This window comes from Rhinolophus sinicus, chromosome 14, assembly GCF_057876585.1.
Source record: "Rhinolophus sinicus isolate RSI-liver-muscle chromosome 14, RSI-T2T, whole genome shotgun sequence".
Lineage (NCBI taxonomy): Eukaryota > Metazoa > Chordata > Mammalia > Chiroptera > Rhinolophidae > Rhinolophus > Rhinolophus sinicus.
The window spans coordinates 176,760,481-176,782,484 of NC_142514.1; the positions used below are offsets into that span (position 1 = coordinate 176,760,481).

General features: G+C 34.6%; 2 protein-coding genes and 1 pseudogene across 2 annotated transcripts; all 3 read right to left on the reverse strand.

Moving 5' to 3' along the window:
* Window positions 1-2,439: 2,439 nt before the first annotated feature.
* Window positions 2,440-3,384, reverse strand: LOC148755963 (olfactory receptor 10AG1-like). The gene has a single exon (XM_088790005.1). The coding sequence runs from the start codon at window positions 3,382-3,384 to the stop codon at window positions 2,440-2,442; it is 945 nt and encodes a 314-aa protein (XP_088646131.1).
* A 5,307-nt stretch (window positions 3,385-8,691) lies between these two features.
* Window positions 8,692-9,649, reverse strand: LOC109439826 (olfactory receptor 10AG1-like; annotated as a pseudogene).
* A 5,807-nt stretch (window positions 9,650-15,456) lies between these two features.
* Window positions 15,457-16,401, reverse strand: LOC148755964 (olfactory receptor 5F1-like). Its single transcript, XM_088790006.1, has one exon. The coding sequence runs from the start codon at window positions 16,399-16,401 to the stop codon at window positions 15,457-15,459; it is 945 nt and encodes a 314-aa protein (XP_088646132.1).
* Between the last annotated feature and the right edge of the window lie 5,603 nt (window positions 16,402-22,004).

The following is a 22,004-nucleotide window of genomic DNA, read 5'->3' on the forward strand; positions in this document are numbered from 1 at the left end:
CCTAACAAATGTAAATTCAATATTTTCTGTTTTCTTTGTTTTATTCCAGGAAGGATTGTTTTTCAATTCTTAGGCAGACTCTGCATGAATCAGATTGTGATGAATCCACTCATACAATAGGCAACAATCAAAGGGTTTAGTACTGAGGATTTCATCACGTATTTCACCATGATATTTTAAGTCTCACCTCCTAAAATATTCTGCAAATGATCTGAAATTTTCTCCTACCTATAGAACAGCAAATGCATGTTTAAGCACGTTATGAATATGGTTCATTTAGATTGCCTATATCTACTTACTCAACTTTGATAAAACCCACAGGAAATGCCCCAAGGGAAATATGCCCCAATTATCTTCTGGTTTAAAATAGCAACATGCTGATTTCCTCACTAACAAAAAAGTAAACGGTCTGGAATAATGTACTACATGTTGATATTTATAAAATGAATGAAGTTATTTGTCTCTGGTTTAAAATGATGTCTTAAGGGAAAAAACCACATGTATTTTGACACCAGATAAGAAATTAAGATGTGAGATCTACTCATATCATACCTCTGACACTGGGTTAGCACTAACTTCTCCGAGAACCAATGTCCTTATCCTGACAGAATAAGCCATGTTATATTGCAACAATCAGTAAATGTAAAGTATAACAATGTAAGACCACAATATACGTCTTGTAGAAGCTAGCAGATGCATTTACAGTCAATCAAATTCATTACACTTTTACTCTGTTTAAATTATTAAAATGTTGTTAAAAATTTGTTAAAACAAGGGACCCCAAATGGAATGGCTTATGCTAATTCCCAAATAACTAAATTTAAACTTAACTTAGTTACATTTTTGGGTCTCCCAGAAATGGAACCTTAAATCTGTCAATCAAGAATCACCTCGTCAGTGTTAGTTAGATAATTTGCCTTGTAGACCCCTAGGAGGAAAGTAACTAGATGACTTGTTCAAGAACTTGGTAAAGAGAAGATGAAAAATCAGGTATCTGAACTCGTGGGACAGACTGTTTTTATAACATTGTGATTCCAGCTTTACTAAATATCAGAAACATAAACTACTGCCATTACTATCTCCATCATAACTATAATCTTTATCATCACTTTTCTCATCATCATGATGGTCTTCATCATGACCAGGTATAAAAGTCTTATATGAAACCTTAAATGAAAAGGAATGTACACCTACATACTTTCATGAATAAAATACATAAGCAAATAAATGTGGCAAATCATGTTAGATGATAGATGATGTAATGGGTTGATGAAGTGAAACATAGAGCAGGAGCCAACATTGTCTTATCCACAGGTGTACAATTATAACTAAAACTATAGAACAGCAGAAGTGTCAACAAACGAATGTTCCCAGAGACAGATGCACTAAATCATCTCTTAATGTGAGTTGCTGATTCAAGAATCTGGAATTGGGAGGATAGGCATTAATGTTCTGCTGACAGATGCTCACTTTCCCTGATAACACCATGCAAAGGTTTGATATTTCAAACCCATTAGAAAAGATTAAAGACATGGAAGCTTAGGCACCCTAATGTAAATGCACATGTGCTGGCTTCGGGGATCTGGAAAATAACTTCTAACATTTGTCTTCACTTTTAAGCTCATAGATGTTTCCTTTCAGAAATATGACTTGGCCTGGGAGTAGCTGTTTGAAGCACAGTTATGAAAGAGATAAAATAACTTAAAGCAAATTACTTTGGGATCATAATTGCTAATGAGAGCATAGAAATACGTGCAAAGCAAACTGGCTGAGACACATAGGAATGTTCTGTTGTATCATGTGTTTTTGCAGGAAGTTATTAGGAAGAAAACTTCATGTAAGCTTTTCTTTAGTATTATGATGGGAGTAATTTCACATGGATGCATAGTAGGTTAAATAAATATGCTCCTGATGTTTACTGATGCTCTAAAATCTCTAGACTTTGGCCGGAGTCTGAGGTAGGGCATAGCAATATTCATTTATCCATTCACTCATGTAATTACTCATTCAAACATTCATTACTCAGCTGCTATTGGCCAGTGTCTGTGCCATAGAATGAGAGAACACTAACAGATACATGTGTGAAGATATAGGAAATTATTCAGGTAAATAGTCTTGTACACTTCTTAGTATATTTAAGCCAAAATCTTAACAGATTGAATTCTGTTTTTAGTTTTTATGTAGAATATGTGATGCACATTACTATTTTATTCATGAGGCAGGATTATTCTTCTTTAGGCATAGAGCACTGAATATAGATAAATTGGCCTAGTATATATATCCAGGCACATTAAATTGTAGGTTAGTGTTAAAAGTATGTAAAAGTACATCATAAGCTGGAAGCAGTTAACATCTTAAAAGGGGAATATAGAAATTTGAAATGTTTCTCTGATAACTCTGTAGCAAGCAGTTACAACAATGGCAGTTACACTCATCACATTATTTTTTAAGTAATAATTTTCTCAGAGCTGCAATAACATCCTTGTTCCTAAGGCTGTATATCATGGGATTAAACATGGGAGTCACTATGGTATAGAAAAGAGAGAGCAGTTTGTCCATTCCTGCAGAATGATCGGATTTGGGCCTTAAGTAGGTAATGGTAGCAGATCCAAAGAATAAAACCACGACTAGCAGGTGGGAAGAACATGTGGAGAAGACTTTGGCCCGTCCTCTGGCTGTGGGCAACCTCAGAACAGTGAAAATAATTTTACTATAAGAGGCAAGTATCAACACAAAAGGGACTGCACAAAATAACATACCTGCCACATAGACCGACACCTCCTGTACAGAAGTGTCCCCACAAGCTAGCTTGAGAATGGGGGGTATGTCACAGAGGAAGTGGTTAATTTGATTGCAATTGCAGAAATGTAGAGAAAAAATCTGGCATGTTTGTCCTATCTGGACTGGGATCCCACCGATCCAGGAGCCAACAGCCAATTGGATACACATCTTTTGGTTCATGATGAGAGGATAATGCAGAGGGTTACAAATGGCCACGTAGCGGTCATAGGCCATCACCACCAGGAGCAAACATTCAGTGGCTCCCAGTATAAGGAAGAAGCACATTTGGATGGCACAGTCCAGCACAGAAATGATTCTATCCTGAGTCCATAGGTTCACCAGAATCCTAGGGAGAGTGACAGACACGTAACAGATTTCCAACAAGGAAAAATTTGCCAGGAAAAAATACATGGGTTTCTGTAGTGCAATGTCCAGCCTGGTTATTATTATTATGAGACTATTTCCAATTAAGATAATCATGTAAATGATGGAGAACACCACAAATAGTAACCCTTGGAGCTGCGGAAAGTCAGAAAACCCCAGGAGTACAAACTGCGTCACTGTGGAAACATTGTCTTCTGCTTTCCTCTCCTTATAGTTCATCTGCGGGAACGATTTAATCAGAAGTACAAGTTACACCACTTTCCTTGGCTTTTATTTTCTTATTTATAAAATGAAAATGTCCTGCCTTCTGATTGTTCCCATTGTCTGTAAAACCAAAACTTATAACTGCCAGGTGCTCTAAAAAGTGTGTTAAAATGTATTTTCATTATTATTAAATGTATCTGTAAGAAAATAAATCCCCTTTTTCTTTTTGTTTCTGCTATGGGTTATTATATTTTTTATTCTGTTGATGACATATGTGACTATAATTCTACCATTCATCTGGACACCTAAAAATGCAAAATCTGAATTTCTGTTTAATTGTAACACTGATCCCTGACATGTTTTTCTCCTCTCCTTTTAGTTCTGTTTCCGATTATTATGAATTCAATATTAAATTTCTTTACAGAAATAATATATTTTAGGTCATCTAAAATAGTGTTTAGGAATGAACAGAGTTAATTTTTTTTAATTTATTGGGGTGACAATTGTTAGTAAAATTACATAGATTTCAGGTGTACAATTCTGTATTACATCATCTATACAGAATTAATTTTTTAAAGTGATGGTTTTCTGGTGGTATTTCCAAAGTCTTGTTTTGCTTGATATTCTGCATATAAAGGCTATTTTATTAACAAAAAATGATAAGCTGGCCATTAAATACTGGGATGTTATTTAATCTTTAATACTGTGTATTTCAGTGTAAGACCTATGAAATCAGCACTCATAATTTTTATTCATATTTTGCAACAGGAAGAAAGGGAACTCTTTCTGTCCAGGAAGGTACAAGAGGTAAAGAGGAAGGCTCGTCTAGCATTTATCTTCAGAAAATCAGTTCTGACTAAAATGTGCACCCCACACACACTTATTGTATAACAGACATCAACCACAACTCATCTCTGAGATTTTCCTAAATCACCCACATTCTCATTAATGCTGCCATTCTGCTGTACTCATTTAGTCCATTCTGTTTTTTTCTTGCAGGCACATGTGTGTTCCTGCATGTGAGTGTGTTTGGTGTGTTTGCCCATCTTTAATATATACTTTACTTATTGCTGTAACTAGATTATAAGCTTCTGATGTTCTGTACATCTTCCTATGCAATGCATAGTAGATTTGTTCTACAAAATATGATTTACTAACTTTTTTTTGTTAAACCTTTATTACAAGTCTCGGTCTTATAGAAGTATATGTGGACTTAAGTGAAAAATGAACTAACTTCTTAAATAAATTGCAATTCAGTCAAATTGGTTGCTTCTTTAAATGGTCCCCAAGGTGTAAGCATGGGTTCCTACTAAAAATGCTGAACCTCCACCACCTTTCTCCTGGTGTAGATCAAGCATATCTCCTCCTCTCCTCTCCTCGCCTCTCTCTCTCTCTCTCTCTCTCTCTCTCTCTCTCTCTCTCTCTCTCTCTCTGTCTCTCTCTCTCTTTCTCTCTCTCTCTCTCTCTCTCTCTCAGAATTATACTCTTGTCATTCACTGTTTGAATCAGTAGCACGTTACTCCATTGTTTTCAGCATTTGCTAGATAACGTCCATATTATGCATTAACTAATTTGAAAGGCAATAGATACCAACTTTCCACAAAGAAGAGACACATTTATAACCCTATTCTAGGGTGTTAAGTGCGGACAATAGTTAAGATTTCAACTACTACAAAAATGCAGACACAAGAGGCTCAGGAGCAACACTCCATGTAAAACTTGGGCACCCTGAGGATTTTCTGTGACTGAGAAAAGGAAAGTTAAGTAATAATTTATTTCACCAACTACAATATTCCAGATTACCTATTAAAGTACTACAGGTATTTAAAACTTCCTCCATAATTATACAATTCTCCCAATGAAAATTTGATTGTAGAGAATGTAAAAATGCTGTAACTGAGTCTCTAAGATGGTCAGAAACTAGTAGCTGATGGGTGACATTACTAAGATGATTTCATGTATAGAAGAAAGACTACACAGTAAGTTTTTTTTTTTCACTACACCATCCTACACACTTTTAACCATGTGTTATTCACTTATTTAATTCAATGTAGCATCTAATACTTGGGCAATGATTAAAACTGTTTATTGAATGAATCACTGCATCTTTCTTGGCTAGCATGCATCACACACCCACATTTGATGAGCTCACCATTGCTCTCAGGAACTGCAATCCTCTTTATTCTCTGTATTGGATCTGCTCTTTATGTAACCTCTTCTCTCATTCTTCAACTCTCTGTCTCTGTCTCTGTCTCTGTCTCTCTCTCTCTCTCTCTCTCTCTCCATTATTCTCTACTGTCTAAGTCGGGGAGTACATTTAAAGAGCAAACTGAAACTCAGGTGCCAAAGATAATTAGCAACAAAAAGCAGCAACAGAACTTGCAATCAAAAACATAGTGCTCTGCATCTACTACATCTGTTTTCTGGCCTTAGTTTTCTATTTGTAAAAGAGTGACAATTTTATGAATATTCAGTAGAATTCAATATAAAACCATTTGTAAAACAAATAATGTAATTATTCAAATCCTATACAAATCATACTAATCTTCTAAAAACTTTCTCACCAAAGAAAGTTTCCTCAAATCTTGCAAAATAGAGGCTTTCTTTCTGACTTCTAGAAGCTTTTATGTGTTTCTATTTATACAACTCAGAAAGAAAACTGCTATATAATTGAACTAAATGTAGCCACTCTTGTTTTATTCAAATATTTTCTGTTTATTTCTCTGGTATTCCACTGAAATAATTACTTCTTTTGATGTGGAGATTGTGATAGTAATTACACAAACTGTCATTCCAATGTATGTAATGCTTATATTCAGAACAAGATTATAAAATCAAACTGAAGATAGGAAACAGAAATCAGAAATTGTAATTAATACATGCAATTAAATTCTTATGAGATGTGATTCCCAGATTTATTTCATGCAAAATACTTAAATATGTGCTTAGCACATGCAATCAATAAACATTAGCACCTAAGATGATGATAACCATGATTATTACGATGATTGTAATGACAATGACAGTAATTTTGATATAGTGGCCCATTTTATTAAATGCAATTTGTATTTTCTCATTTGATGTTACGATAATGAGTCAGAAAAGTACAAAATCTACCTAAATCAGTGTTTTTAACACTAAGCAACAACAACAAAGTTTCCTTTTAAAAATTTCTGTAAATAAGTATTATTTGCCGATGCTGAAATAAATATAGCTAAATGTAAAAATTAATTGTAGAAGAATAATTCACACTGACCTGTTTGAATTGAGGTTAAATATAATGCTTACCTCTACTGATTGAATTAAAAGATAGAGAGAACATTAGGGAAAAAAACACTGTTTTGGGTTTTTAAAATTTTTTTTTAAGATTAGATAATTTACTTTTTTTTTGAAACAGAGGTTAACCACCCTCTAAAATATATTCTATGATCATAACAAATAGTGCTCTTTAAGTAGGAAATATTCTTTACCCTGGGGATCAGGTAATTTCCCAATTGAATTAAACCATTCTGCCTGCCACTCAAGGAGTTTGGTACAACAACCAAACACCTATTTTGCCATATGACTCCTTCTCTAAATTCTCTACCTTTCTGTTTTGTGATTATTAAAAAATATAGGATTGAAAATCAGAAATTTATAATTACATGTGACTTATGATATATACTAACATGTTTTAAAATACAAATGTGTAGTGTCTTAAATTAGAGAGAAATTTATTTCTGTCATTAAAATGCAAAAGAAATAAGTCTAGGGCTGTGGAATGATAACGTCATCTTCAACGTGACTCACTCCTTCTTCTGCACATTCACGTCAGCCAGGCAGGACTCGTCATCTCCCAGACCACAGAAGGGGTGGGGGAGCAGCCACAATCCATAAAATAAAATAAAATAAAATACGTCAAACCTTGAAACCTTTGTATTCCAAACTAAACCATTAAGAAAGTGAAAGAGAAGACACAGACAGAAAATATTTGTATATCATATGTTTGGTAAAGGATTTGTATGCAGAGTATATAAAGAAACCTTCCAACTCAGAGGTAAAAGACAACCCCATTTAATGTATGTGAAAGATTTGAATAGATATGACACCAAAAAGATCTCAAGCATACACACAAAAATAATCAAAATCACAGCTTATTATGGAAAACAAAATTAAAACCACAATGTAATACAACTTCACACTCACTAGAATTGACTATAATAAAAAGGAGTCAATAACAAGAGTTGGGAAGATGTAGTACAGAGACAATATATGAAAATACATTTTTATTAATTGATTTTTATTTCTAATTTATTATAAAGTGCATCCTTGAGTATCTCCAATCTTCTTTTGTATCAATTTCTCTGTCTATAAAATGTAATAATGCCGACTATCATTAAATATGTCACAGCAATATTTGAAAATATAATCATGATCTTGGATCCAAAGAGTCTTATTGGAAAATGCAAGAATGTTGGAGAAAGATGCATTTGACAAAATCTAGTTTTTCATAGAATGAAGGTACCCACTTAAATGACGACTTTTTAAAATTTAAACAATGTTAATGTAAATCTTTTTATAACAATTTTGAAATTTCCCTGCCTTTTTAACCCTTTGCATGGAGTGCCTTCTGCCTTGGCGTCTCATGATATGCTTGAATAAATATCTGCTACCTTCCTGGACTTTCAGAGCCCACTGCTGTTTGTAGACATGGGACATAGTTGAGTGTTATACTGAATCTCCATAGGTCACTTATTTTCTTATGTTTCTATTTTCTTCTTGCTTCTCATCAATTTATTTCCAAACGTCTAGAAATGTTTCTAATTAACTAATTTTATTTATTTCTACTCTTTTTCACAGTCATCGATCATTGTACTATCATCATTTATAAATAGATTCCCAAGGAAGGTGATTTTTCTCTAAGAAATGATTTCTCTATAGAGTCATTGCTAGGTCTAAATGTACACATAATTTTAATTAATGTCCTTTACCACCCTGGTTTTAAACATGACTTTTACAACTCTATGCTAATGAATGACATGGTTTCCAGTATGTGATATAACACTACATATTACAATTGAATCAAAATTTCTTACTGAGAAGGGACATTTCACAATAAAATATAGAATTTCCAAAAGAGTGATTTGCTATTTGTGGACACATACGTAACTGCATAAGTAGAGACAGAAATGTTTGTTAACATTATAAGCAATTTTAAATTTGGAAATAATTACCAATATATAGACACATAAGTTGAATTTAAGATAAATAGATGTTGAAGTTTTATTTAAAATACATAAGAAATCAATTCCTGTAAATAAATTCATTTTTAAATGATGTAAATTATTTACATAGCAATTATCTCGGTGCCACTATCACATCCTTGTTCCTTAGACTGTATATCATGTGGTTAAACAAGGGAGTCACAAGAGTGTAGAGAAGAGAAGGTACTTTGTCAGTTCCTGCTGAGTCCTGGGTCTTGGGTCATAAATATGTGATAATGGCTGATCCAAAGAACAATTATAAAATGAGATAAGCAGGTGGAAAAAGCTGTGACCCTACTTGTGGCTGACGGTAATGTAAGGATTGTAGTGATGATTTTGCCATAGGAGACAAGTATCAACAGAAATGGAATCATGATAAACAACACAGCAACTATGTAGACCGTCATTTCATTCACAAAGGTGTCCCCCCAGGTCAGCTTGAGTATTGTTGGGATGTCACAGAAGAAGTGGTTGATGAGTTAGAATCACAAAAGGGCAGAGAGAAAATCTGGAATGTCTGCTCTATTTGGACTGGAATTCCACTGATCCAGGAGCCAGCCACCAGCTGGACACAGGCCTTGGAGTTCATGAATAGAGGGTAGTTCAGAGGGTTACAAAATGACATATAGTGGTCACAGGCCATCACAACAAGAAGGAAACACTTGGTAGCTCCCAGCATAAGAATCCAGCACGTTTGTGCAGCACAAGCATCTAAGAACTTACTCTTCTTTGAGCCCAAAGATACATGAGCATTCTGGGTTGTATAACTGATACATAGCAGATTTCCAAACATGAAAATGTTGCCAAGGAAAACATACATGGGGGTTAAAAAATGCAGGGTCCAGTTTTGTTAATAGAAATATGGTGCCATTTCCCATCAAGATAATGACATAGATGATTAAGAACAATCCAAATAGAAACATCTGGAGACAAGGCACCTTAGCAAAGTCCAAGAGAACACATTCCATCAATTTTGTTAGATTTTCTTCTGGTGGTTTTTCTTGGTGTTTCATCTGTGGAAAGAGGAAATTTACCATGTGCTCTCCATCTTACCTTCATTGATTTGTGTGTGTTCTCTAAATTGTATCAGGATATTGAGATTGGTTTTCATGATCAATGCAATTGTTTCTAATTGAGGAATGTTACTATTTATGCATTTCCCGCTTCCTCAGTTTAGATCCTATGGATTATCACTGTACAAACTCCTCTGAAATGTCCTTTAAGATCATTCTGTATGCTTTCTGAATATAGCCCAAGATAAACCAAACTATGCCCTGCTCAGCACAGACACTGGAAAAATTGGCAGTCATTGAAGATAGACCCATAGCTTTGCCATTATAATCTCACTTTTAATTAATCATATTTCTTGGCAGTCCTGTTGTACTTGTCTATGAATTTTCTCTAGCACACCTCAGTAGCTCTATATCAAAAATTGTCTATTTATCCTTTTCTCCCTTTTAAGAGTAATGGTTTCATTTAAAAAGTGTCTTTTGCTTTACTTACTTTCAGAATCAAATGCTATTTCATCTTTTCTTATGGCAGAGTGTATTCCATTGTACATATACCACATCTTCTTTATCCAATCATCTATGAAATAGTGCAACTTGGGACAACATGGGTGGATCTTGAGATTATTATGCTGAGCAAAATAAATCACAGAAAAAGTCAAGAACCATATGACTTCACTGATATGTGGGATATAAAACTGAAAGGAACAATTATTTATTTATCTTTTTTAATTACAAATAAACAAAAACTCCTAGACACAGACAATAGTTTAGTGGTTACCAGAGGGTAAGAGGAAGGTAATAGATGAGGGTAAACAGGGTCAAATATCTGGTGATGGAAGGAGAACTGACTCTGGGTGGTGAACACACAATGTAATATATAAACGATGTATTACAGAATTACATCCTTGAAACCTATGTAAATTTACTAACCATTGTCATCCCAATAAATTTTAATTAAAAAAATAGAATCAAATGCTAAGCACCATATTAGATGTTCAGGCATTTTCTAAGATCTATATTGTTCCCAAGTAGAAGAATAGTCACAGTCCTTACCTCTCAGATCATTTAGTGATAGTAAAGCAAGAGGCATCCAAAAGGAATTAGCCAAATTGCAACACAACGGGCTGAATAGTGATGTGTACACTTGGTACCAAGCCAGGCCACGTTAGAAAATATGATGTATCTATCAACTCTCCATCTTTTTTACCCACATGTCTAGTCAGTTACCAAAATCATGCTAACTCTGTCTTCTATCAATTCCATTCATTTGTATTTTCATGGGAACTTCCTAAGTTCATATGTTTGTAATCTTTTTAAGTTGACATACTTTTAAAATATTCTACATTTTCAGTACTATTTTGCTTTCATCACTATTCTCTTTCTGAATTCAAGGATAATGTTTTTCTAAGATGTAAATCAAATCATGGCGTTTTTCTCCTTAATTTCCTTCAGTGGCTCTCCTTGGTTCTCATGATTGTACTATGCACCATACTAGTGACTAATAAATGTCTGTACCAAATTCAGCCTCCTTTATTTCATTTTTTAATTTCTATAGTAGCCAGGATGTGCTTCCAGTCTCTCCTGAAACTTGCACGATCATGTGACTTAGTTCATGGCAATGAAATAGGAGAGGAGACAATGTGTGCTGATTTACACATTTACACTTGCTGAAGAGGACGTCTCCTGGAATTCTACTTCATACTTTGGCTGGCTGGCCTGGAATAACCATAGCAACCATGGAAGCCACCAGCAGAAAATGTCAAAGCTGCCTGTCTCTGAATGATTGTTTAGAATTCAGCCTCACACTAAACTTGGGATTGTGACCTAGATAATTCTTTAAAGGCCTCAGATTTTAGTGTCATAAGGGTTTCTTATTCTTCCACTTAGATTAACATATTTAGTATGAATGGGGTCTTTTTGAATAATTATTTTTAATTATCATTTTTAGTTACAGTTGATATTCAATATTATCTCATATCAGTTTCAGGTATACAACTTAGTGATTAGATATTTATATAATTTATGCGGTAATCCTGCCGATTAGTCTAGTTTTTCTACTCACCCTGATATGAATGATCTAAGAACTTTCTTCACTCATCCACCATATTTCAAATGGTCATTATACACCACATGACTGCGCCCACCTGACCACAGCTGATTGGTTCAACGGTGAATGTTATGCCAACATAGGTCAAGCAGAATCATTTCCTGCAACGTTTGAATAAGAGCTAAGAGATTTAATTTCCTCTGAATATATACCCAAAAGTGGGATTGCAGGATCATATAATAGTTTAATTTTTTTGAGGAACCTCTATAGTGTTTTCCATAGTTGTTGTACCAATTTACAGTCCCACCAACAATGTGCCAACATTGTTATCTCTTGTCTTTTTGGTAACAGACATCCTACTAAGGATGAAGTAATATATCATTGTGTTTTCGATCTGCATCTTCTTGATGATTAGAGATGTTGAGTATCTTTTAGAATTTTGTTGTCTATTTAGGTTCTTCGCCTATTTTTTAATATGGTTATTTGTTTTATTTCCTATTGCATTGTGAGAGTTTCTTATATATTTTGAGTATTGATCCCTTATTAGATATACGGTTTTAAAATGTATTCTCCTATTCCATAAGTTGCCTTTTCAGTTTGTTAATTGTTTCTTTTGATGTCCAGAAACTTTTTAGTTTGACGTAGTTCCATTTTTATTTTTCCTTTTATTGTCTGTCCTTTTGGTGTCATTCCAAAAAGAAAATAAATTTCCAAAACTAACGTCAGGGAGCTTTCCCCTGTTTTCTTCCAGGAGTTTTATGGTTTGAAGTCTTATATTTAAGTCTTTAATTGCAATTTTTGTTAGCACTGGAAAAAACCACTGGCAATGGCCCACTTAAAAATAACACACCTGTGTCTTGTTGCTCAGTTTCTGACCTCTGTTGGCACCATTATAAGCCCATGCTAATTGCCTCTATTCGGCACTACTACTAGAAGGTAAAGCTATGTCTTTACAATTACCCATAGATATATCTGCATCATTTTTCTCTTTAAATGTGCTGTTTGTTCTTTTTTACTAACTTTTACCAAATCTAGCACATCAGATTATTCTGACACGCAGTCTTCTTATGTAACACATGAAATGAGCATGATATTTTATGATTTGTGAAATACAACCTTAATCTTTAACATTTTTTATGCTGCAATTCTGTTTTCCAGCTAAATAAGCCTTCTATTTCCATATCTTCTCTAAGTCTGTACCTTTTTTTTTTCATATTTCTGTTTTTCTTTCCAGCATATTAATGAATCTGACACAACCTCAACACAAACTTAGTTAATAAATTACATTTTATTGTTTTGGTTAGTTTTATAACACATGGTATATATGATCATACAATTTCAGGGGGTTGAGAGTTTGGAGCCCAATTCAGAAACTCAGAATGTTTGACGTACGGTACGTCTTCATCAGCTTGATCTCCTGCTTGAAAAACCTCAAAATTCCTTGACAAATATTCATCACCTCTTTCTTTAGTAACAAATCTGAAAGCATTAAGTTTTGTTAAGTGCCTGAGATATCCTAAAGACTCTTCTGACGCTTAGGGATGGTACATGGACATATGCAAAGTTTTCACGGCAGGATTAAAATCACATCTTAAGAGAAACTTAAAGACATTACATTCCAATTTTTCAGCCCAAACAGTAAATTATATCTAAGATTAGCAACAAATGTCTATATTTCTGCTTTCTATTGCCACACATGATATTGGACATGTATTCCATGTATTTTCAATAAAGCCATTTGTTTTAATGTTTCTATAAAGCTATATATTTCAATAAAGCTGTATATTTTCAATAAAGTCCCTTGTACATTCCTCTTCTACAGATTACATATTCTCACATCAATTCAACTACTTTGTATTTGATTTTTTCCCCATACACACCACCACTTGGACGTTACCTCCCTGACATAGTACTGTTTATCTCTGTCCATTAAAATTTGCTGAGTTTGAGTTAACACACTGCCTTTGATTTTATTTGACTAGTGTTAAGTTAAATGGGATTATTACTTCACTTAACCTCTGCACTAGCCTTTATCTAATTATTGCTTACACTATATATCTCTCCATTTTTAATAGACCCATAAAAATCACATTGCCATGTTACTTAACATTTAACAAACTAAATGCAAAATTATTTGTATACATTAATATCAAAATTTACACATCTTTTCTATCTAAATGCAGGACTCTATCTACTAACGATTTTTTGTTTGTTTATTTGGATTTCTGTGATTCTTGAATGTTGATTCTTTCACTCCTTCCATCTTGTTGGCTTTTCCAACTTTATGACATTCACAGGTTTTGTGAACTATTCTCTATTTGGCCCCACCTAATCACTGATGAAAATATTGACCAAAACACAACCTATGAAGGCATAAATTTCAAACTTCATTAATTTTAATAAAGAAATTACTCAAAAAATGAATAAGGCAAAACATTGATATGTGTACATTTGAGGAATGTAGTAACATTAAACATTAAAGTGAAATAGAAGACTGGGAATATTAGAAAAGCAGAAAGCAATGTTGATAGTATAGCAAAGAAGCAAAAAGAATATTATATTCATAGGGGAGGGTTTAATAAATATTGTCAGGTTCTAAAGAAGGATAAGAGAGAATGATAAGATCACACTCAATATAAAAATTAGAAGCCTCTCAATGGTTTTACAACTTAAGTCTTTTTAAGTTAACAAAAGTTTTATATATATATATTTGGAACATTTTCCACATAAATGCATTGAGCATTAAGCAAGAAAATATAATTAAAATTATTTTTACAAATAATGATGGATTTCAGAAATAATCAAAATTTATACAAGAAGCCTATATTCAATGATAAGAAGTAAGCAAAATTATTAATGATAATAACGTCCAAAGTTGAAAATATTTGTAGACTTTATAAATGAGATTAATTACATGTGGGAGAGCTGAACTAGAGAGCAGAGAACATGGCTTAAAATATGATATATCTAAAAACCCAATTTTACCTCCCATTGTTTCAATTTCTGTTTTATTGCACATTAAAGCATTAAAGAGAATGAGTATATTAGTTTTTACTCGTGAAATACCTTGGTCCCATATATGATTCCATCAAATACACCAGAAAGAGAAAGCAGAAAGAATCCAGTAAACAAGCTTCCAGCTGGTGCAGAAGAAAGCAGGTGAGCCACTCAGTGAAAGAGCGACCCCCTCTGAGAAGAGCCTGGTCATTCTGCCGCAGGGCTGCCAGGGGCAGGTAACCACTGTGGACCTGTGGGGTGAGAGCATGGCCCCCGGGTGCTCAGACAATGCCGATATTTTCATGAACATCTGTCTGGCCAAAGTCACCTACATGGATCTGAGGGCATTATTGAATGGTCAAGCTGAATGACCTCTTTGTGACAAACTATAAGGTCTTCTATGCCATTTCCCAGATGACTTGTACATCATAGCCTCTACCAGGTGCGATTTCAGTGGCAAGGGTAAGGGGAGGATCACGGGGAATGCTCCTCCTAAAACTGTGCTTGTGGCTGTCTCCTTAGCAAGGTCTGCCCCCCACTCAGTTTTCTTCAGGGTTCTGCTAAGCCACCTCCCTATCTACCTTCATGTTAATAGTGCTTAGCTTAATATTAAGATTAATCATAATCGATTAGATAAAATGTCATGCTCTTTCTTATACAAGTTTGGTGATATACTTGAGTATTATAGAGCATGATTACTTAAAAAATACCGAATGAAAAACTGTAAGCTTGAACCAGTCTTTGAAAGTTCATCAAATACTCTATTGAGTTCAGAAAATTAACCGAACAATCACAGAAATGAAGGAATCTTTCTCCTGGTAATTACATTCCCTAAAGCATTCTTTACTTCTTTATTCCTGAGACTATAAACCAGAGGATTTAACATGGGGATCACTGTTGTGTAGAACACGGAAGCCACTTTGTCCTGACTCAGGGAGTAGCTGGAACTGGGTCTCAGGTAAGTATAGATGGCGGTGGAATAGAACAGAATTATAGCTGTCAGGTGAGAAGCACACGTGGAGAACGCTTTGCGCCTCCCCTCCCCTGAATGAAGACGGAAGATGGAGAAGAGAATGTAGGAATAGGAGATGCAGATGACGAGCAGAGCCCCCACCATATTCACACCAGCGAAAGTGGAAAAGATGCTTTCACTCAGGTGTGTGTCGGAACAGGAGAGCTTAAAAAGTGGAGGGCTGTCACAGAAGAAGTGGTGGATGACATTGGAACGGCAGAATGGCAAGCTGCTTACGTAACTTGTGTTAACCATAGAGTTTAACAATCCTGCCGTAAAAGCCCCTGCTGCCATCTTAAGGCAGACTGTCCTGGACATGATCAAGGAGTAAAGGAGAGGGTTGCATATGGCCACGTAACGGTCATAGGCCATTAAGCCGAAGAGGATGCATTCAGTGGTGGCCAAGGCGATATAGAAGTACAACTGCAGAAAGCAGCCAGCAAAGGAGATGGTTTTCTTCTCTGACAATAAATCCACCACCATCTTTGGGGTTATGGTGGAAGAGTAACAAATATCCACAAAGGACAGGTTAGCGAGGAAGAAATACATTGGTGTGTGAAGTCGGGGATCAGCCCTGATTAAGAAGATCATCCCAGCATTCCCCAAAACTGTAAATGTATAAATCACAAAAAAGAGCAAAAAGAGGATAATCTGTAGCTCCAGCGTGTCTGTTAATCCCAACAGGATGAACTCAGTCACCAAAGTGTAATTTGTTTTGACCATTTATTACAAATATAATTAGGTGTAGATATGTCCCTCTCCAAAGTTTACAGGAATTAGTAAAAATATTAATGAGGATATTCACACATGGAAAATAGAGTGACTGAAGAAAGAGGAAAATTAGTGGACAAGTGGACGAGCATTTGAATTTATTAAGCAATTGTCTATTTTAAATCTGGCTGTAGGACTCTCAAATCCTTGGTCAAGTCTGTATACTCCGCTTAAGTTTCTGCAAATGCAACATACAGCTGTTCTGTTATTTCTTTGCCAGCACACATCCAAAATGCAAATGATATAAATATCCTTGCTGAAGTCTCTCCCATTCTCTGAACAAGAATGTGGGTTTAACTCAAATCCTTTTTTCCCCCTCAAGACCGCTCTGTATATTCAACTCCAAAATTTATTTATTGCCTCCTGAAAATAGCTCTCGTGTACCCCAACTAGCACAAGTAGTGACCATTTCAAGTAACCAGTATTTTGACATCTGTCGTATCCTGAAGAATGAATTTATGATGTTTCAAAAGTGAACCAAACTAGTTAGAAGGTCTACTATCAAAATACACCATGTTGTAGCAGACATGCTTCCTGTTCACCTCAACGAACAACAGCCCCAAATCCTTACAACTTACTTCCCAGCACCTTACCTGTGTAGTCTATCATTTTTTATCATCAGTTCTTATGTGAAGCTTAAAAAAATTTTTAAAGAAAATATTCATTTTTAAATGAAACACAGTGGGTATTTGAAATACCTATTGATAAAGCGTTGAGACACGTTCTGAATAAATACATGTTGCTGCACTTCTTATTTCCTTAAAGAGAACTGAGTAACCATGGGGACTAAATTATAACGTTTAATTGTGGAGTCAAATCTCTAAAGGCAGAAATTCCCAGTCTCAAAGAAAATATAATCTCATGCAGACATATGGACTCAAACATTGCATCATAAAGTGGTTCCAGTTCTCTGTGGTACTTTAAAGTCTTTGCCAAATTAAATAATAATAATAATAATAATAATAATAATAATAATAAATTTCCTATTTACAATGGTTCTCTTTTTTTATTTTCAGCTCATTCCAAATGAGCAGCCCACTACCAAATTATCATTCTTCTTTGCGTGTGTGTGTGTGCGTGTGTGTGTGTGTGTGTGTGTGAAATTTAATTGACCATATATGTTTGGATCAATTTCTGAACTCTTTATGCTGTTCTTGATTACTATCCTGATTGCTAAAGATTCATAGTATATCTTAAAATCAGATAGTGTCTGTCATACAATATATTTTCCAAGATTTTGGCTATTTTCAGTTCTTTACTTTTAATATTTGGTTTCAGTTTATAAATTTCTACAAAAAGACTGTTGGGGTTGATTAGTATTGTTTTCTATTTGTACATCAATTGGGAGACAATCAATGTCTTACCAGTAATGCGTCTTCCAGGTCATACACAGTACATCTCTCCATTTACATACTTGTTTAATTTCTCTCAACATTATTTTTTTGCATACAATATTTTGTTGTCTAGAGTTCTTATACATATTTCATTAGATTTACCTCTAAGTATTTCCTGTTTTGATGCTATAACAAACGATATTTACATTTAAAATTTTGAATTGAGGTGTTAAATTTTCTCCTTTCCAAAGCTTATTCATATTTTTTTTCTTACTTTGTTTTCCCTTTTTGCACGGTGGTCCATCAGTACCATGTAGAATGGAAGTGGTGAGAGCACACATATCCCTGCCTTGTTTCCTATTATGTTAACTGTAGGTTTTGGTCTATAGCCTTTATCAAGTTCAGGAAGTTCTATTCTGTTTTTAATTTGCTGAGATATTTTGTTATAAATAAAGGTCAAATTATATCAAATATCTTTTCTCCATCCATTGAGATTATTATTTTTTTAGAATGATAATATAGTGAATTGCATTGATTTATTTTTTAATATTAGATATTCATTAAAAATTATTTGGGGCAAATCCTACTTGCTAGTGATTTTTCCATTTCATCTAAGTGCTATATATAACTGCTATAATTGCACAAGAAAGCTAACAATCATTACATGAATGGGAGAGACTTCATAACAATCATGAACAATCTGCTGAACAAAGGGCTAAGTAGTTACATGTGTTATTCCAGTCCTCACAAGAATCTGATGAGGTGGGCAACTATTATTCACAATTTTAAAGTTAATAAAAATAAGATTAAATAAGTAGACTAATATCTCACAGTTGTGAAAAGGCAAAACTAACGTTCAAATCCAGGTTGCCTGAGTCATGTGACATATGAGACAGACAATAAGTTCAGGAACTTTCCACTGTGCAGTGGAAAGTTCGCGAACTTAATTGTCTGCCCTTTCGTAGTTTCTTTTCATCACTCAAATAATTGAGAAACAAACAAAAATTAGGGTGCCTGGAGATTCTTCTCAATATTGAGCTTGTATTTTAGAATTCCCACATATAACTAAATGCTTTGAAATATCTTTAAATATCTGATAAAAATCATAGACTTTACAGGAGAAATTATTAATTGATATTTTTATCGGCCAGTATAATGTAAGGACTTTTTGTTGTCATTATTTTTATTCAAAGATCTCCTAGTGAAGGAGACATATGTTATAACTGGCCACATTATAGTCAATTATGTTACGTTCTTCATCTTTCTCATTTAAAATAAATCCTTCAATCTATATCCCTGGAATGAAAGTAATTGTTCATCCAAAGTCCTCCTGGGGTTGGGAATTATCTTGGGAGTAATGTCCCACTTGTCACAAACTAGAAGATAAATACTCACCCCTTATACGATATATTTGTAAAATCTGAAGAGAAACGTTGTCAACGTCTTGTACAAAACATATTCTACAGTTCAAAATTCTAGATGGTGCTGAGGTAGGCGGCTGATTCCCTAAAGCTTCAACAAAATGTCTGGTGTGAGTATAACAAAGAAAATGCCACCTTCGATGTTGTGTATTGTAACTGACTTTCCGTGGGCTGGAGCAGTGGGCAGAGGATGGTGAGGGCATAATTCTAACTTTACCTCACCCATGTCAGCTTCCAAAAATCACTGCCTGATTCACTGTGCTCCTTCCTGCCATGAGGGGGAAGCTGACGATGCCTGTTTGGGAGTTTGGGAAATGCACTTGTCCAATTAATTTGGGTAAACTAAATTCAGTTAGCTAAACCTCAACAGTAAGACAACCTCAACTTTTATGAGCACATCCACGTAGTAACATATAGTATGCTTATTTTGTGTTTGTTCTTCATTTGTCCACTTCAAAATTATGCTCAGAGAGGGACATTATCGATAATTTATTTAACACAGGTTCACTACAGGAATTGTAATTTATAATGAAAATATCTCACCAGCCAATATCATGCAGGATAACATCTCTTAGTAAGTCAACAAAGAAATAACATACTCCAAACCCATGATAGATTAATTACACTATTGTTCCAGGCAAAGGAGAGATAAAAGGAATAAAGTTCAACTTTAGTTGAGATGTGCTTTTCTACCGTTTGTTCTTGAAAAAGTCAGTTTAGCCAAACAAGAGTTGATGTACAGCTGCCAGCACTAATTGAAAGTCCCTTGTAGCTCAAGCACGATGCTAATGGAATGAGGGTGCCAGTGTTGGCAGGCAAGATTATCTCCTTCTTGAGACCATGATTTTCACAAGGCCTTCCCAAAGTGAACAAGTTCACCGTTGGACTAAAGCAACTTCACTTAGGCCATAAACAAGTACAGCAGGTCCTCTAATGACACCTTTTTGTTTAACGTCCTTTTGTTATAATGTTGATGAGATGCTATAGGAACTTTCTTGTTTATATTGATTAGCCTAGGGTAAAACAGGTTTTGTTATATCTCATTTCTCTAAAGTTCCAAGAACCTCTCTCTGATACAGGAGGATTCCTTGTAGATCAAAGATTTGGTTCCAAAGAAGACTGACTTCTTTTCTCAGTGCATCTAGAAGATTGCAGGTCATGTGTTGGGGGAAGGATACATTTGAGGTTACCAGGCATGGCAGAGAGAACAGATCTCCATTACTTATTGCCTATTACTCGCTACAGTTTTTCTCACTTAAACCACTTCTAACATTACAAAGTTTTAAATATTAGCTGAATATTCCATCCCACTATAATTTATTTTTATTTGCACCCATTCTCTTTATTTTTCTTGATTATTTCTCCTTCTGGCTATATAATGTATATTTTCCTGTATAGCCCCAGGTTAGAAGTCTAATAGTAAGTGCAGAGATACAGTTGTCCTTCAAAACACTTAATATTTCTGGACCTCACACCAGACATTGTCAGACCTCATAGATAAGAAAGAGCCATAAGAAAGAAATAATTATAAGGCATGTGTAAAAGATTGATTGCTGCCATCAATGCATTTGCATAGAACACACACAAACAAAACCATCATGGTTTTTCTTTCTAGCATAGATTATGTATCCATAAGGCCAAAGATAAGAAGAATTTTGAGACAATGATCTGGGTATTTCAAGCTATTGACTAAGCAATTAAAAAGAAACCCAAAGGTCAATTTGTTTATTTTAACAAGTTTTATTTAACAAATACTCATATTAGTGTTTCTTATGTACCAGTTACATAAATATTTTACAAATGTCTACTCATTTATTCCTCTAACCACCACAGAGCAGTTAAGTAACTTTATCAGGGTTACACAACCAGTAAGCAGCAAAGCTAAGGTTTGACCCAGTCATCTCTTCCATAACTACTGTGCTCTTAGCCGTTATGTTAAACTACCTCCAAGTACGCAGATTTTCTTTTGTGGATTTACCTAGTTTACCTGTGAACAATTTTTTCCTAGAATTTTTTTCAACTCTTTTACATGGAAAAAAGTGATTTTAGGATTGGAAAAATAAAACTTTGCCTCTAAGGATTTTGCCAATGCTCATAATTGTAACAGGTGTTGTCCACTGAGCCACATGCATTCTCTTTCAGCTTGAAGGGAATTTATACCATCTCTTAATGTGCATAGCTTTCAAAGAGCAACTGCATCTTGAAACACCACCTCTGAAAAACATCCTCTAATGTCAACAATAATTTCTATTTACCTCTTTTAAAGAAAATCACCAAAAGGAAAACAAACCAAATATGTCAAAGAAAATGCCGTAACTGTGATTTTATTGTCATTTTACTTGCTTCCTTAGAAGAGAGAAACAAGTTATCTTGGTTCATCAATCATTCAAGTCAACTCACCTACTATGTCTGACAATTAAGGTCGTGAATTTGTTGCAATGATGTTGCTAACCTTTTTTTTAATATCAGAGGGATTATTCATTATGAATTTGTACCAACCGGAGAAACAGTTAACCAAGTTTACTGTTTGGAAGTGCTGAAAAGGCTGCATGAAAAAGTTAGACGACCTGAGTTTTTTGCCAACAATTCATGGCTCTTACATCACGACAACGCACCAGCTCACTCGGCATTGTCTGTGAGAGAGTTTTTAGCCAGTAAACAAATAACTGTATTGGAACACCCTCCCTACTCACCTTATCTGGCCCCCAATGACTTCTTTCTTTACTTGAAGATAAAGGGAATATTGAAAGGAAGACATTTTGATGAAATTCAGGACATCAAGTGTAATACGACGACAGCT

What these genes read in the sequence shown, in the direction of transcription:
- LOC148755963 (XM_088790005.1), bottom strand. Translation starts at nt 3,384, where the DNA reads ATGAACTATAAGGAGAGGAAAGCAGAAGACAATGTTTCCACAGTGACG.
- LOC148755964 (XM_088790006.1), bottom strand. Translation starts at nt 16,401, where the DNA reads ATGGTCAAAACAAATTACACTTTGGTGACTGAGTTCATCCTGTTGGGA.